Source organism: Urocitellus parryii, chromosome 9, assembly GCF_045843805.1.
Source record: "Urocitellus parryii isolate mUroPar1 chromosome 9, mUroPar1.hap1, whole genome shotgun sequence".
Classification (NCBI taxonomy): Eukaryota; Metazoa; Chordata; class Mammalia; order Rodentia; family Sciuridae; genus Urocitellus; species Urocitellus parryii.
Genome location: NC_135539.1, coordinates 75,400,350 through 75,417,899, shown reverse-complemented (window position 1 = coordinate 75,417,899; position 17,550 = coordinate 75,400,350). Strand labels below are relative to the sequence as shown.

The 17,550-nt window shown below is 36.2% G+C and overlaps 1 protein-coding gene across 1 annotated transcript; it reads right to left on the bottom strand.

Annotated features, from left to right (window-relative positions):
* Positions 1-80: 80 nt before the first annotated feature.
* On the bottom strand, positions 81-15,921 carry LOC113199644 (aldo-keto reductase family 1 member C3-like). Its single transcript, XM_026412696.2, has 9 exons — positions 15,838-15,921; positions 9,766-9,933; positions 8,879-8,995; positions 7,957-8,034; positions 7,415-7,537; positions 5,216-5,325; positions 4,643-4,808; positions 1,263-1,345; positions 81-123 (listed from the first exon to the last, which is right to left on the bottom strand). The coding sequence occupies exons 1-9, from the start codon at positions 15,919-15,921 to the stop codon at positions 81-83; spliced, it is 972 nt and encodes a 323-aa protein (XP_026268481.2).
* Positions 15,922-17,550: the final 1,629 nt, after the last annotated feature.

Genomic DNA, 17,550 nt, shown 5'->3' with positions numbered 1-17,550 from the left:
CAGTCAGCATCATTTGAGCTGTCTCCCACATAATTATCAATGTGGGGGATCCTAGTAGAAGTCATGAAATGGTGTCCATGTTAATATTCATCATCAAATGGATACTCTGGGTGGTCGGCCATCCTAAAATAAGAAAGGAAAATGTGCAACATAGACTCAGTGACTCCATTTTTATAGGGGTAAAGAAGTGATACCTATGGAGCTCCATTATATTTCCTGAGTGGCTGTAAACTCTGCTGCTCCTACTTTCATGAACCTAGTTTTATTGAAAATGTCTATTCCCCTGCCAAGAACAGAACTCAAGACACCAGAATTCACTTATATTTCTCTCTTTTACTTAGCACTATCAGTCAATCTACCAAAGCAAAGAAATCCTTTCTTTATTGTTAGTGAAGCAGAAACAGATTTGCACCATGTTTATTTACTTACTTTGAGGAGAAGACACTTCCATTTATGCCATGTTTAATGTAATCACAAGTTCAGATACTGACCAATACAAAAAGTATTTTAGGTGTACGGTATATTGCTAGTAATTTCACTAATTTATTCATTATTTGCTCACGGCCCATCACACATGTCATGCTTCTAGATTCAGATATGGAAAGAATATTGTTTTTAAGAGAGATCTGCAAATCCCAGGAGCTCACCAAATTTTCACAATTTCCTTTTAGAAACAATACAACAGAAGTGTTGCATTTTGAAATTTTTTATAGGTAGCAAGAATTGCCATTTGCTTTTTACTGTTCTTCACATTATGTTCCTACTTCGTCTTTCATATATACTAACACAAAATTAGTAATGATAACAATATACCTGTAACTCTTTAAGAACATGCAATTATGGATTATCTAATCCCCTTTCAAACATCATCATATTTATTTGTATTATGAATTAACATTCCCACAGGCAGAAAAACATATATTCCTTGTTACCCTCATTTATATTATTTGTCCAATTTCAGACTCTATAACCATAGATCAATAAAGAGTACAAATTTGGGGATGACAATAAATTCTCTTCAATAAGAATGTTTTATCTGCACATTCTTCCCTTGGTTTTGATCTCCTCAAAAAAAAACTATTTGTTTTCCTCTGCATTGAGATGTCTACATTTTCAAACTCAAAACCAAATGTTCTCCAACAGTCTCAAAGGAAAACTTTTGATAGTGAAATGCCATGTCTGGGTTCTGATAGAAACTGCACTGAAAAGGAGGGAAAAACTTGAAAACAAACAAAGGCCACCCCTCTGCCAAAGTTACTTACAATGGCCAGGCAACATATCGAAAATTTCTGTTCAGGCCATCTAGGTCTTTCATGTCTTCTGCAGTCAAAGTGAAATCAAAAACCTATTGCACAAATAGAAAGATTTTAGCCTATGTAGACTGCATGTTGCCAATCCTGGAAATCCAATGAAATCAGAATGTTACAGAAACATTTAAAATATTTGAGAAGGTTCCAATAGTTATTAAAGACATCAAACAAAACACTCATGGTCAATAAATGTAAGTTGAAAATATAAAAAATTTCAGTTTTATATGTAATATATAGAAACTGCACCAACTAGTGTCAAAGAGAATGTTAAAAAGAAGCTGTAGCAAAATAAAAGTAATGTTATTCCAAGACTAGTGTCAGGTATGTAAAGGACACAAAAAATCTGGAGGAAACATTTTGAAATCTGTAAAATAATTCAATAATTTTTAAGGATACAGTTGATTTCTATAATAGTTCCATCAATGAACAGTCAAAACTCCAACAAATGATTTTTATTCAACATTTTTAAGTCAGGAATTGTTAAAGTACTAATTATATCCTGTACAAATGGCAAAGGACCTAGCTCAAAGAGAATCACCTGGAGTAAATTTGAGACATTTTAAACATGGAAAAAATTTTCACAAATTGCTCACATTCTGAAACAAATGGATGCTTAAATATTTAGTAATTTCCTTAAGGAAATAGCAATAGAGGGACTGGGGCTGTGGCTCAGTGGTAGAGTCCCTGCCTCAAGTGTGTGAGGCACTGGGATCGATCATCAGCACCACATAAAAATAAATAAATAAAGATATTGTGTCCATCTACAAATAAAAAAAATGGTGAAAGAATAAAATGTTGATCATTTCACAATAGATGAATTAGATAAATAGGATTCACTGCTTTATTCTTTAAACTTTTCTGTACATTTGGAAATTCTCAAAAAGGAATATGTTATCTAAAGATCATCACAATTATCACTTCTGTATGAGTAAACCTAACAGAACTTATACAAATGCCTTCATAGACCAGCTAAATGCAATATTTTAAAGACTAGCTAAATTTCTGGACTCATGTCAAAATCATGGATTAGAATCCTTAATATTTCAAAAGTAATTTATCTCCAAATTTATGGAGAGGTCAATGCAACATCAAGCAAACAAAGACAATCTTTGTAGAGACAGATAATGTGATTCTAAATTCTTTAAAATAGATCAAATGTTCATTATAATAGATCAAACTAGAATAGCCAAGATATTGTTAAAGGAATGAGAGTTAAGGGAATGCTTTGCAGTGTTTGAGAGACAGGCTGATTTTCCAAGATAATTAAGACAATGGGAAGGAGCAAATAAGACAAGTGATGACAGAAATGTAGTCAGAAATGTATCTGTTGCTGGGAAGTTGGGCTAGTTATCTAAACATTATACGTGTATCTGGATCCTTATTTCATATAATGTTTTTAAAAAATACTGCAATTGAATTAAATTTGGAATTAAAGACTGTAACCCATTTGTAAAGTAATATAATAGAATAACATTGAGTTCCTTCCAGGCACTGTGGCACATGCCTGTAATCCCAGCAGCTTGGGAGGCTCAGGCAGGAGGATCATGAGTTCAAAGCCAGCCTCAGCAGCTTAGTGAAGTTCTACGCAATTAAGCAAGACCCTATCCCTAAATAATATATTAAAAATATTAAAAAGAGCAGGGGATATTTGCAAATGGTTAAGTTCCCTGGGTTCAATCCCTGGTACAAGAAAAGAAAAGAAAAAAAAGGAATAATGTTGAATTCCCATTATAAGATAAAACATGACACTCATCAGCCAAAAAGTCAAGGCATGAAGACAACAATAAGAGAAGGAAGTTTGTTTATGAAAATATCTAAAAGGAGAATGAACATATTTCAACAAATACATCTGAATCTGAAGAACAATATCCAAAATATATAAATGTGGTCAATTGTTTGCAAAATTATTTGCCCAATAATTAACAACTCCCAGTCTCCAAAAATCCTTCCTATGTGAATTTGCAGCTTCTTTCACTAAGAGACCGTGCCTATTTCCCCATCTCTTCAGTCTTGCATTGTCTATAACTTACGGTGGCTATTAGGTCTTGGCAGAAGCAATGATGTGCCCACTCTGAGCATAGGCATGAGGAGGCTCTGCAAAGATCCACCCACTGGCTAGGAACAGTGTTATGTGATGAGGTGAAGTCAGGGTTGTCTACAGGTAGATGTGAAGTTTTATGGAGGGGAGCTCAGACACCCCAGAGAACAGAGCAAGCAGGACTGAAGCAGAGAGACCACACTGTTCTGCAGATGCATACGAGAGTTCATTACAGAACAGGAGCAGCCAATGTAGCTGGAAGACATTCACTGAGTTCAGGCTGAGCCAAGGCAAAGAGTCAAACCAAAGAATCATGAGATAAACAAATGCTCTTTGAACTAACCTCAATATAAAGGGTGGTTTGTTTTGAAATTGCTCTAAGTAATAGTTCAAAAAAAGTACTCCTACTTGAAAATAAAAACATAAACAGCCCATTTAAATGGATAATGCATACCCTGATAGTCAACAAGTGAAAAACTCAAAGTGAATAAAATATGAATATCAAAATATATTGAGTATTGGGGGAAGTGTAAAATAAAATCATCACGTATGAAATAAAAATCACCTGATCTGAATTCCCATTTCAGAAAATAAAAACAAATACAAAGATGCCACTTTCAATGGTTACACAATTGTTTTAGACAACTTTTCTCTCTGCTGTGACTCAAGGACCCAACCAGAACAATTGTGGAGGAGTAAAAGTTTATTTGAGGGCACAGAGCTCTTAGTCCATGAGAGACCAGCTTCCTTCCTCAGGGGCAAGGCAGAACACCTTGAAAGAAGAGTGTGGCAGGGGAAAGCAGCTCACATGGTGATCAGAAGGAGATAGATGTCTCCTCTTGCCAGATACAAATATGTACACCATAGCCACACCCCAATTCTCACCTCCTCCAGAAACACTCTAAAACTATAGTTACCATTCAGTTAATCCCTACAAAGGTATTAATTCGCTGATTGGGTTAAGACTGTCATAACCCTATCATTTCTCTTCTGAACCTTCTTGCATTGTCTCTCTTGTGAGCTTTTGGGGGATACCTCACATTCAAACCATAACAACACATGGCTGGCAAGGCTGAAAAACAAATCTCTGTGTTTTATCCTATTCTATCCAGCTACATTGCCTGTCCCATTGTAGAGTAAGAGAACACACTTCTGAAAGCACCTGAAATCTTACATGCAGAAGACAAGCTGGTGATATTGACTTTGCCCCCAAACATCCTTATATGTTTCCAAAGAAGCACAATTGTAAGGAATACAGCATAACAACTTCAATGCCTGTAGCCCTCCTCTATACCTGAATGTTCTCTTTGATCCTGTTCTCATTGAAACTCTTGGCCAGAACTACAACCCCACGCTGCAGCTGGTAGCGGAGGGCAATCAGGGCTGGGGATCGCTTGTGCTTTTTTGCCAAGGCACCAAGAACTGGATCATCCAAGAGAACTGGGGAGTTCTGGTCAACCCTGGAAGGAAAGACAGAGATGCTTAGGTGCTGAGGCCAAGTTAATTAGGAGGTTTCATTTGTTTCTCTTTTTTGAAGGATACAGTTTACTGTGGGTTGAATCCAAAGGTATTCTACCACTGATCCATATGCCTAATCCTGTTTCAACCTCCCAAATCACTGGGTTTACAGGCAAGCACCACTGGACCCACTCCCATAACAGGTCTGTTGGGACCACTCCAAATAGGGATCCTCAAATTCAGTCCCTGGAGCAGCAGCATTAGTGTCTTATGGGATTTTCTTGGAAATGAAAAATTTCCCCTCTGCCAAAATCAGTTGAGAGTTATATTGTAAAAACAGAGTCTTGTAGGACTATGTGTAGTTCATAAACAGTAGCATTTTAGGTAAACTCCCTTAAGCTCTCATTACCATCGTTTATCTCGTTGAGTTCCCAGAGCACTAAAAGCCACCAGAACAATGTCTTTTGATTTGCAGAAGTCCAGCAGTTTCTTCTGATTGTGATAAACATGACATTCTACCTGCAGTGGACAAGATAGAAGGTATCTGAGTCTACTAAATGCTAATGTTAATATGAAAAGAAATTTTTTTTAAAAAAAAGCTAACTTAAAAAAATGGAAACCTTGACTTCTAATTGTGCCAGAAATAAAAAAAAATTGGTCAAAGACTCATGAGTACATGTTTGAAAGACATTTGATAGATATTCTGCCGGTGACATTTGGGTAAATTTGTTCATCAAAAGCAATAAAACCAGATTCTAGAACTCAGGGAGCTTAGAATAATTCCCCCTAACCATAGTCTCCAAGACCAAGATCCAGTTGGAACCAGTCAGTACAGGACAAAGTGACACTGACTGGAAAATCCCCTTCTACAGGGCAAGAACATGTACAATGGAGATTTGGAAATCTGAGGCAACCCCACTGTCAGTCAACAGTCAAGAGGTGAAACTAGGCGGGACTCTGAAATCTTCCATGTGACTCCCAATAAAACTGGCAAGGAACATCTGCATTACATCTCTTTCCTCTCTGTGAAGATTCGCTTTCATCTTTGAGAGTTTCATATTTTACCTTTTCTTACGCTAATAAATTCATTCTTGCAACGCTGAGCCATATATTTAAAAATTTCCTACTGAAATGCAAACCCAATAATGAGGACTCCACTGCCAAGGTCTTGATTTGTCATAAGGAATTCAAATCCAACTCCTAACTGACAGAAAATGGAAATTTAAAAACAAGTTAACTCATATGATAAGTTAAAAAAAAATCCTAGTTCAATATTATGTGGAAAAGTTCCGGGTGAACATTCTATGTGAAAAGAACTTAAGAAACATGACAGGAAAAAAAAAAACATGTAAACCAAAGTTGCATGCTGGAAAAGAGAATAACTATAAAAGATATTTCAGAAAAGCAATGGGAAATTTGAATGTAGATTGCATTTAGATGATGTGAGAAGACTTACTACTAACTTTAGATATAATAATGAAAATGTGCTATGTGAGAGATCATCTTCATTCCTAGGAGATATTCTCTGAAGTTTCTAAAAGTGAATAGTCTAGTGTATAATTGACCTTGAAGAGATTTAGATATTATACATAAGTATGCTGATAAACCCACAGAAATCAACATTTTACAGTGAACTCATATGTCAAAAATATTAGATAAAAATTTTAAAAATATGGATGTCCTGTGTCATGTTCTCAATTTTTATGATTGTTTAAAAAATTTCATGATTAAAAAATTGGGGTAAGATTAATACTAAAATTATTTTCTATTTTTTAACATTGATATTAGAAATTTATACTGCTCAATCAACTTACATGAAATTTGTGAATTTTATATGGTCTGTTTTCCAACCAAAGACCAATAATCCATGACTGAAAGTTGTAAAATAATAAGTGAGAAGATAGAAACATGTAGAGAATACATGTAATGGCACAGTTGATTTTATATCAGAAAACATGGAGGAAAGCAGGTAAGAATGGCTCAGGCATGACGTCAACTGTATATTTTAAATGCTGATATTAATATAAAAATATATTTCATCCACTTCAGTACCATCATTAATAAGTTAATTCCTCCTAGGCCTTTAACTTTCACAAGCTCTGAGTTACTTTTCCTGTATATATGCCTCTGGATTCATGAACTTAAATAAGAAATAACAAAGACTCAGGCACCCAACATCCACACACAGCCTATTCACTGATCTCCTAGGTTCCCTCTTTTCTTGCTCACTGCCCATTCCTATGTACTCACCTTCTTTCCTACACACAGTTCCCCCCACAGCACATTCACCCATCCAGGATCTGGTCATCCTTCATTGCTCAAGGAAAAGCTCACCTTGCCTCTGAAGTCAGATAAACAACCACCCTTCTTGATCAACTGATTCTTCCATAACCTGGGCACTAAGCTCTTCCCCTCATTTTCACTAAGGATTCACCCAGCACAGGTACAATTGAGACTCCTCCACACCATCCAAGATAGTGGCACTAAATCTAGACTCTTCTGTTCAACAAATGTGAATGAACAGAAGGACAGGACCAATGGACACCTGACAATGATACAGAAACAAGGAAGTGTTATAAGAGATGGCAGTGAGGCTCAGGGCTCTCACCTGGTTGCAGACAGGCTTATACTTGAGGCCTGGTTTATTCAGGATCATCTCCAGCTGCCTGCGGTTAAAGTTGGACACCCCGATGGACTTGGCCAATCCTGCGTCCTTGCACTTCTCCATGGCCTTGGGAGGAAGGGGTTGGGAAGAGGCATATGTACAGTCAACTATGTCACTATGAAGGCAAGACAGAACTGTTAAGAGGAGCACTGTCCAGGAATGACAACAAAGCTGATGAATTGATTGTGAAGAGGAGAAAAATGGTAAAAATTATATGGGAAGGTGTTGAGAGCCAGTAAAAGAATTCCTGTGTCCTCTTCAGGGCATCACACATGACTGCATGTGGAGGCAGGAGAGTCATGTCCTCATTGTCCTCAGTCCTCCTCCTCTATTTCTCTCCGTTACATTCCAGGAATGTGTTCCTCTCCACCCCCCTAGCAAAAATCCCCTTTTAAACATGATGATTTCTAGATCCATAATTACAGGAGCTGGCATGAACTGTCACCTACTTGGCTTCCTGTGAGGTCACTCCTTCAGGCACTCACCTCCCATGTGGCACAGAGATCCACTGAGTCATATAGATTTTTTCCATTTTCATCTTTTGGGTGAAGCTCTTCCCCTGGCTGAAGTAGAAGTGATCATAACAGTAACTCTGCTGAATTCATATGTCCACACACAGTAATGCTGCTAGGTATATCCAGGGGAAGGGACACTAACCCTTCTTGAAATAAGTAAAGCATCACTCTATACTCATCTATTTATAAAGTGTTTACATGTGAATGTGTAAGGAATACCTTTCAGTGCTTAGCTTCCTATATTCTTCTCTTACATCAGATTATCTATATGTTCAATTTTACATGTATCTATGTATATACCTATAATACATATAGATAATTACATATATATACTTATATTTATAATTCTATATGATTTTCTTAATCACCTAATGAGGTCTCATGTTACATTTCCTGACCCTATATTTTGTCCTGGGGAAAAACCTTCCACTGGGAATTCAGAGGATGCATAGGCTTGATCTTCTGCAATAATGGATTTCAGTGATGACCCAAGATAAACAGTTTCTTTATCTACCTGAACACATGTGGGTATAAGTAAGTGTACCAAAGATCATCAATCAAGTTTCAATTCAAGATTTCATGTTGGAAGATGGAGAGACCCTCTCTAATATTAATGACCATGGTATTTGAACTGCCCCAAAGTTGTATGAACCATCAGTGCAAAAGACTGAGACCAAAACTAACCAAACCTCCATATCCAGACATAATGATTGAATTGAGATGTCTCTGAAGATTACATCTAATCATGAATCTAGACATAATCTGGACTTTCTATAATTCATATGATCTAATTACATAATTGTATAATTGAAACTAAATTCAACCATCCCATGGTAATGAGGGTCATGCTGATGGCTGAAATTAAATAGGTTTGATGATGCAAATTGCCCACCTTCATCGCAGTTGGGATATGAATAAGGTAGAGGTCAACATAGTCAAAATGAAGTTTCTTCAGTGACCTTTTCAAACAAGATTGGACCAGCTCTGGCCGATGAAAAGTGGACCATAGCTACAGAGATTAAAGTAAGGAAACATAGTTTGGATATTTCTTTAAATCTATATTAAGATATTTATTTGTCAATTGCTTGGAAACTTGATTACAAGAATGATATCTCTTTAAGTCTTTCGTTCCACTAATCTGACTAGTTCATGTGAACTGGATTATATTTTGGTTATTATTTGTAAAATGTTTGAACTTTGGAAGGAATTAATCAAGAGATATAATTTTTATCAAACAATAACATTATTTAATATCTGAATAGTGATTCATAGAGATTACAAAGCTATTGTTAGTCTATCTCATCCATTCATTTCGTTAGATAAGAATAAATATTTTTGTTTACAGAACTGAAAGAAACACATTTTGAATATTTAATATGTGCTAGACACAAATCAAGATACTTTAGCTAGATCTTCTTTTGTACCCATGGAACTGTCCTACATTGTTCTTTGATAATGACAAATGTAAAAGTAGATATTCAGAATGATAGAAATTTTACAAAATCACCCAGGAGATAATGAATCCAGAATCTGGTCATAACTCTATCTCATTCTACAAACAATACAAAGTCATAGAGCTGAAGGGAGACTCAGAAAAGTAAAGAATTTAAAGTTGTACCTTTGTAGACTGTGAACAGTAATTTATAATACATCTCTGTTTTTGATACTGGATCTTATATGTGAATAAACAAATAATCACATTCTAACAACCCATCACCTAACATAATTTCACTTCTTCACATCATATTGCAGTAATTTTTTACACTGTATACAGAATACCTTTGAAGTATAGAATATGTCTTCTCTCTTCACAGTGCCATCTGCAATCTTGCTTCTAATGGCCAGTCCTACCTCCTCTTCTACTTGGTATGCATAAGCACAATCAATATGGCGGAAACCAGCTTCTATAGCTATTTTGGTGGCCTCTGTGGTCTTACTCTTAGGAATCTAAAGGAATAACCAGAAGGTTTTTTTTTGGAGAATAATACTATGAAAAATAACTCACCATGAGAAAAGTGAACAGTTCATTAGACTGGAAGAAATTTTATATTTCAATGTTGTCTTCAGACTACTTAATAACATGATAAGGGGATAGTACCCTGAACTTTGAAGGCCCACTTTTCTCCTATATAAAACATGACAAAGCAGCCAAAGAGCAATTCTGAATATCATGAGCAGAATCAGTGTTCTCACAAAAGCCAACTTTGCCCATGCCTTGGGTTAGTTTAGTATTTGGAGTAATGACCCCAAACCAATTTTGTCTGTTTTCCCTAGTTAATTACAGGAGTCTGGCATCCAGGAAGCCTAGACACAGAAATCCTAATCCAGTGGCATCACAGGACCCCAGGAGCAATTCAAGTTCATTGAGTTTCCGGAAGGACTCAGAAGACAGCATACAGGAATAATCATGTAATAATTATGTGATGAAGTCACTAAGTATAATTAATGCAGGTGAATAGTTCATGGAATGACTATAGAAGAAATACTGTGCAAGATTTTATAAATCTTCTCCCAAAGAAGAAACACAGATTATACTAAATTCCCGATGGTGAATTTTGAAACCATATGAGAAATATTTGTGCAAGAAAAGCTATTGAGATAATTTTCTAAGGGTTTCAGTTGTGATAAGGGGATGGTACCCTGAACTTTGATTAAATTGACACCCTATATATACTAGGAAACAGCACAATTCCAGTCTCCTAGAGAAAGGTAGATATATCATTCTAAAAGTGGGGGGATAGAAATATGTCATTTCCCTGAACGTCCATTTCTGTTCCCCAAATCCTGGCCAATTATGAAATAATGAGAACAAGCCTGGCCCTGTACATCCAGATATGTAATATCTTTTCTTTTTTTTAGTACCAGGGATTGAACTCAGGGACATTTGACCACTGACCCACATCCCCAAACCTATTTTGCATTTTATTTAGAGACAGGGTCTTACTGCATTGCTTAGTGCCTTGCTGAGTTTCTAAGGCTGGCTTTCAACTCACAATCTTCCTGTCTCAGCCTTCTGAGACACTGGGATTACAGGCATGTGCCACTGTGCTCAGCCCAATATATAATATCTTAAAGGACCCTGACTTTCTCTTGTGTACATTGGAAATGAGGGCAAGATAATGTTGCCTGTGGAAAGATTCTTTTTCCATGTATTCCAGGAGAGTGGTTCCTTGGCATGTTGTTAATATAAGCAAATAAAATAAGATATTGCTGAGGATGTTACTGCTTCTGCAGCCTAACATACAATACTGCTCTGTTGAACCTCTTGAAAGGGAGAAAATCCTTGCAATCCACATTGGAGGTAAGTCATTAATTTCAAGAATATAAAAAGATCAAAAATTTCCACACTAAAAAAACAAATAGCTCAATCAACAAAGGAGTAAAGGAACACAATAGACACTTCTCAAGAATAGATGCAAAAAGTCAACAAGGACATGAAAAATGTTCAACATCTCTAGAATATAGAGAAATGCAAATTATTACAACATTGAGAGCTCAATTCACTATTGTCAGAATGGCAATTATCAAGAATACAAATCACACTAAATGTTGGTGATGATGTGGAGGAATGATACACACATACATTGCCTGTGAGACTGCAAATTGGTGCAACCCCGCTGAAAAGCAGTATGGAGATTCCTCCCTCAAAAAATGAGAATGGAACAACCATTTAACCCAGTTATACCACTTCCAGTTGTATATTTAGAGGAATTAAAAATCAACGTACTACCATGATGCAGTCACATCAATTTTTAAAAAAAAATTTAACTTGTTTTAATTACTTATACATGACAGTAGAATGCATTTATGCACTTTGATATACATAGATTGGATATAACTTCTCATTTTTCTGAGTGAAAATGTTGCAGAATCATATTGGTCATGTAGTCACATATATACATACAGTCATAATGTCTGTTTGATCCTACTAACTTTCCTATCCCCACATCCCCTCTCCTTCCCTCCCATTACTTCACTCTAGCTAATCTAAGATAATGCTATTCTTCCCTAGTGCCCCCTGCCTTATTGTGCAAAGATCTCTCATGCTCCTGGATAGGCAGAATTAATATAGTCAAAATGGCCATATTAAAAAAACATTATACAGATTTAATGCAATCTCTATTAAAATCCCAAAGACATTCTTCATAGAAATAAAACAAGCAATCATGAAATTTATTTAGAAAAATAAGAGACCCAGAATAGCTAAAGCAATCCTTAGCAAGAAAAGTGAAGCAGGGGGCATCAAAATACCAGACCTTAAACTATACTACAGAGCTATAGTGACAAAAATGGCATGGTATGGGCACCAAATAGACTTGTAGACCAATGGTATAGAATAGAGGACACAGAGACAAACCCACATAAATACAGTTATCTCATACTAGACAAGAGTGCCAAAAACATTCACTGGAGAAAAGATAGCCTCTTCAAAAAATGGTGGTGGCTAAACTGGAAATCCATATGTAACAAAATGAAATTAAACCTCTATCTCTCATCCTGCACAAAAATCAACTCAAAGTGCATCAAAGACTTGACCTAGGCACTAGAACAGAGACCTTGTGCCTAATAGAAGAAAAAAACGGGCCCAGATCTTCACCACATTGGTTTAAGATCTGACTTCCTTAACAAGACCCTTAAAGCACAAGAAGTAAAATCAAGAATTAATAAATGGGATGGATTCAAATTAAAAAGCTTCTCAGCAAAGGAAACATTTAATAAGGCAAGGAGAAGGCCTACAGATTGGGAGAAAATCTTTATCACATACACCTTCAATAAAGCATTGATCCCTAGAATATATAAAGACCTCAAAAAACATAACACCAAATAAACAAATAACCCAATCAATAAATGGGCTAAGGAACTGAACAGACACTTCACAGAAAAAGAAATACAATTGATCAACAAATATATGAAAAAGTGTTCAACATCTCTAGCAATTAGAGAAATGCAAATCAAAACTACTCTAAGATTTCATCTCATTCCTATCAGAATGGCAATCATTAAGAATACAGGCAAAAAAATAAATGTTGACGAGAATGTGGTGAAAAAGGCACACACATACATTGCTGGTGGGACTGCAAATTGGTGCAATCACTATGGAAAGCAGTATGGATATTACTCAGAAAATTGGGAATGGAACCACCATTTCACCCAGCTATCCCACTCCTTGGTTTATTCCCAAAGGACTTAAAATCAGCATACTATAGTAATGAGCCACAATAATGTTTATAGCAGTTCAATTCACAATAACTAGACTATGGAACCAACGTAGGTGTCCCTCAATAGATGAATGGATAAAGAGAATATGGTATATATACTGAATGAAATATTACTCAGCATTAAAGAAGAGCAAAATGATGGCATTTGTCAGTAAATGGTTGGAGTTGGAGAACATTTCATAGCAAAATAAACCAATCCCACAAAACCAAAGGCCTAATATTTTCTCTAATGTGCATATGTTAATTCACATCAATGTTTATAGCACCTTAATTCACAATAGCTGAACTATGCAACCAACCTAGGTGTCCTTCATCAGATGAATGGATAAAGAAAATGTGGTCTATATACACAGTAGAATATTACTCAGCCATAAAAAAATGAATTGATGACATTTTTCAGTAACTGGATACATCTGAAAACTATCATGCTAAGTGAAATATGCCAGTCCTAGAAAACCAAATATCAAATGTTCTGTAAAGATATGTATGCAAACACAAAAACTGGGAAAGGGAAGGGAAAGAATCAAAGTTCAGAGGACTAGAGAAGAGGAATGAAGAGAAGCAAGGAGTGATATGCATGGGAAAGGCAGGGGAATGGATCTGAGTTAACTTTTCCACCTTCATTTATAAATAAACCACCGTGAGTCCCCAAATCATGTGAATTCAAAAGACTGGTTTTCAAATTAATATAAGGTCTACTCCACATTTACATCCATATGTCAAAAAAATATATTGTCAGGTAAAAATAAAATCAAAATATAAAAAAAATGTAGGATAAAACCCCTCTGTTTGTAGTAACTGGGATAGAACTGAGGGCATGTGGAAAGAATGGGTGTCACTCACCCAAGCAGTGATCACAGGACAAAACATCATGAGGAGGAGGGAGTCCTGCGTGGAAAAGCAATGTGAGGGAGGCAGGTGCTGTGGTTCAGCCTGTCACTGCTGGACCCTCGCATGGGCATTTCTCAGTAAGGACTGATGCCTGAATGCACTCTCCACATATTTTCTCTGGTCTTTGGCAACCATTTCCATTTCTCTGGCACAACTGGACTATCAACATGGCTGCAGAATACATAAATAAATTCCAATCTCCATACCCGTTAGGGATAGCCAGTTTCCTTGTGTGTTATTTTTAAAAAGTGAAAAATCAGATGCCAGCCAAGGGAACATTGATGATAGGCTCAGGAACAAAGAGCAATATGTTATGTTAACTCTCGAACACAACAGTATCTCTGTAAGACAGAACTAAACACTGGCTGGAAAAAAAAATAGTATACTCTCTATTTTTTTTTGAGAGAGAGAGAATTTTTAAAATATTTATTTTCAGTTTTCAGTGTACTCAGCATCTTTATTTTAGTTCTCTGTGGTGCTAAGGATCGAACCCAGCGCCCCACACATGCCGGGCAAGCGCGCTATGGTTGAGCCACATCCCAGCCCCAAATGTATACTCTTATGATACAGAGTTACAAATAAGGAATTGTACTCATCTTATAAGGCATTAGTCACATAAACATCAGGCCTTAAAGCTGACTCACTCTCTATTGTGGAAGATTTAATAAGAGTGAAGTTGACAATTATTGTATGGTCTACAAAATTTGTATGACTTGAAAGTTCATTTTTTAAAGATTAAAAAGGCAGAACAAACACAATGTTTTATGTTTCAAAATTTTGGGAAGCTTTCTTTTTCCAGGAGATCAAGATAAATGCCATCCTAGGTTTTACTGGCCTCTGTTGATTCTAGCCCTGAGTTTCTTTGGCATAAGGACACTTGGACTAGGACTGAAGCCTTAGTGTCCCCTTCATGACACTTTTCCCTACAGATTTTCACAAATCCTGTCATAAGACTTCACACTTGCTCACTGGATTCCTTAAGTCTTGCAGAAGAATAATCTTTAAATTCAAACTTAGAAATCTAGTTTCTTGCCACATAATTAAGTGGTCAGAGTATGATAATGGAATACAAAATTCATTCCAGGATAGTGAACATAGCTCACTCCACTTCAGAGGGTCATCTGTCAATATAATACACAAAACCAATGATGATTAATTGACAAACACCCTTCTTAGGTCATCGTTTGACTTATCAGGTTATTATACTATACATTCGGGTAAATTTCCACAGTTGAGAACACATAAAAAATTCTCCTCTGCCAAGGTGCAGCATTTTCTGTGAGATGCTGAAGCCTTCCTCAGACTAGAGAGGAAGTATGCCCCGTCATTTATTCTATGCTTTTCATCTCAGGTACATTTTACTACACAGATGTCTTTGGCTCTTGCCTTCTTGGGAGGAAAATATATTTCCTGAGGTATAGAAATAAAGAGAGAAAACATTCACAGTGCAAACAGAGTGCTGACATTCATCTTTTCTACCAAGTTGGTCAATAGACTGAAATGGGGGGTGGAGGCTTAGAGTGGTCAGAACACTTGGTAGGTGACCACACCATCATGCAATGATGGAAAGCAATGTCTGAAAACTGTCTTTCCTGATAATGGAATAGCTCCCGCCTGAACACAGGACCACCTGAGCCTCCCAGAGTCACACAGGAAGCAAGTAACTTGACAACCCAGATTGGATTCCATTCATCCTGTGTCTACTTTCTTTTGAACCCTCAACCCAACCCCTTATTGTTACCTCTTCAGGTTTATAGGTGCCAAAGCCCAGCCTAGGAATGAAGTGACCATCATTGAGCTCCACATACTGATGTTTGGAATTCATTGCCTGTGACTCCTCAGCCTGAGTAGGTTCTGCTTCTGCTTATTCTGCCTTCACAGGGCAATAAATAACTGGAATTCACAGCTCCAACTGCTTGTCTAATGGTTATCCAATTCTACTTAGTGTCTAATGTTTAGACAATATTTTATAGGAAGTGTGAGGTTAAAGCAATATTCCCTATGTGAGAAGAGAATTCAAACCAGTTCACTTATTCCATATGGAAATTATGTAAATTACTACACAGTGGAAAAATGTTAGTTTTTACTGAATTTTTCCATATTTTATCAAGAGTTTAATATATGAGATTAGATGATTATTGACCATTTGTTAAACTAGAAACCTCAGATCCCTGGTACTTTGCATTTTTTTCTTGATTTTATTTATTTTTTTGTTTATTTTTTCCTTATTTTTCTAATTTGGGGGGAAGGTACCTGGGATTAAATTCAGGGGCACTTGACCACTGAGCCACATCCTAAGCCCTGTTTGTATTTTATTTAGAGACAGGGGCTCACTGAGTTGCTTAGCTACTTACTTTTGCTGAGGCTGGTTTTGAACTCATGATACTCCTCCCTCAGACTCCCAGGCTGCTGGGATTACAGAAGAACTTACCATCGCACCCAGATTCTTGAAGCTCTTCTTGACCATATATTATTAGAAATGATGAAGTATAATATACCATGCCCACAAACACAAAGATTCTTAAAACACGATTATGGACCATGTTTTGGAGTCTCAGAAATATAATCATATGTAAAAATCAACAGAAGTTAGTCTTTTTAATTTTCCCATTGGTAACATGCTTTCCACAATTTGACAACCAAGTCCCAAGAGATGCAGTCCTGACAAGTGTGCAGTAAAAACTGCACTCACTTGACATTCTGCTCAGGGAAAGCCAAAAAAATTACAGCTTCGGGAAATCAGTTTGCAATAGGCAACAAGAAGCTAAATGTTATTACAGTTTTCACCCATTAGATAATTTATGGAGAAAAATATCAATAAGTAGGATGCAAAATGAAGGCATTTTATAATATATATGACCTTGCTTAACATGGTCCATAAGAGTAAAAAATGGAAAAATCTTAAATTATTATGGATTTTGGAATAGTTGTGAAAACATGGATACCCTGATGAAATGGAATATTTGTAGCAAAGAAGAGTCAGACATGAACATTTATTAATAAAAATTTCCTCAGTTACATAGAGGAATACGGGCTCAGTTTAAAGGGGGTTTATTTTAATAATGATATAATATGTCCATAAAGTATGCATAATAGAAAAGGAAAGAGTACAAACTGTAATTAGACACTCCTGCATAGTGAGACTAGAATTGATTTCCTTCCTGGTTTTTAATCACCTACACCTTTTTGTCATTCTTAAAACTGGAAAAAGCATTTATTAATATGAATTAAAAATCTCCACCCCTTACACAAATCCTCTTTACTGTAGTTTTGATTTTTTTAAGATGAGCCCTCTCCCGCCCTAAACACACACAGAGTAAATTAAAGTGACTGTTGAGCACTTTTCCAAATTAGACTGTCAAAAGTAACATCAAATTTAAACGTAAAAAAAGTCATCCTTTTTAACTTTGTCATTGCCAACATATTTTCTGGATGTTCTTATGTTGCATTTTAA

Excerpts from the sequence above, each read along its gene's own strand:
- LOC113199644 (XM_026412696.2), bottom strand. The coding sequence starts at position 15,921 with ATGAATTCCAAACATCAGTATGTGGAGCTCAATGATGGTCACTTCATT. Across the intron at positions 8,996-9,765 it reads ACATATTCTATACTTCAAAG|CTATGGTCCACTTTTCATCG; the intron begins GTATTCTGTATA and ends TAATCTCTGTAG. Across the intron at positions 7,538-7,956 it reads ATCTCTGTGCCACATGGGAG|GCCATGGAGAAGTGCAAGGA; the intron begins GTGAGTGCCTGA and ends CTTCCTCCCAAG.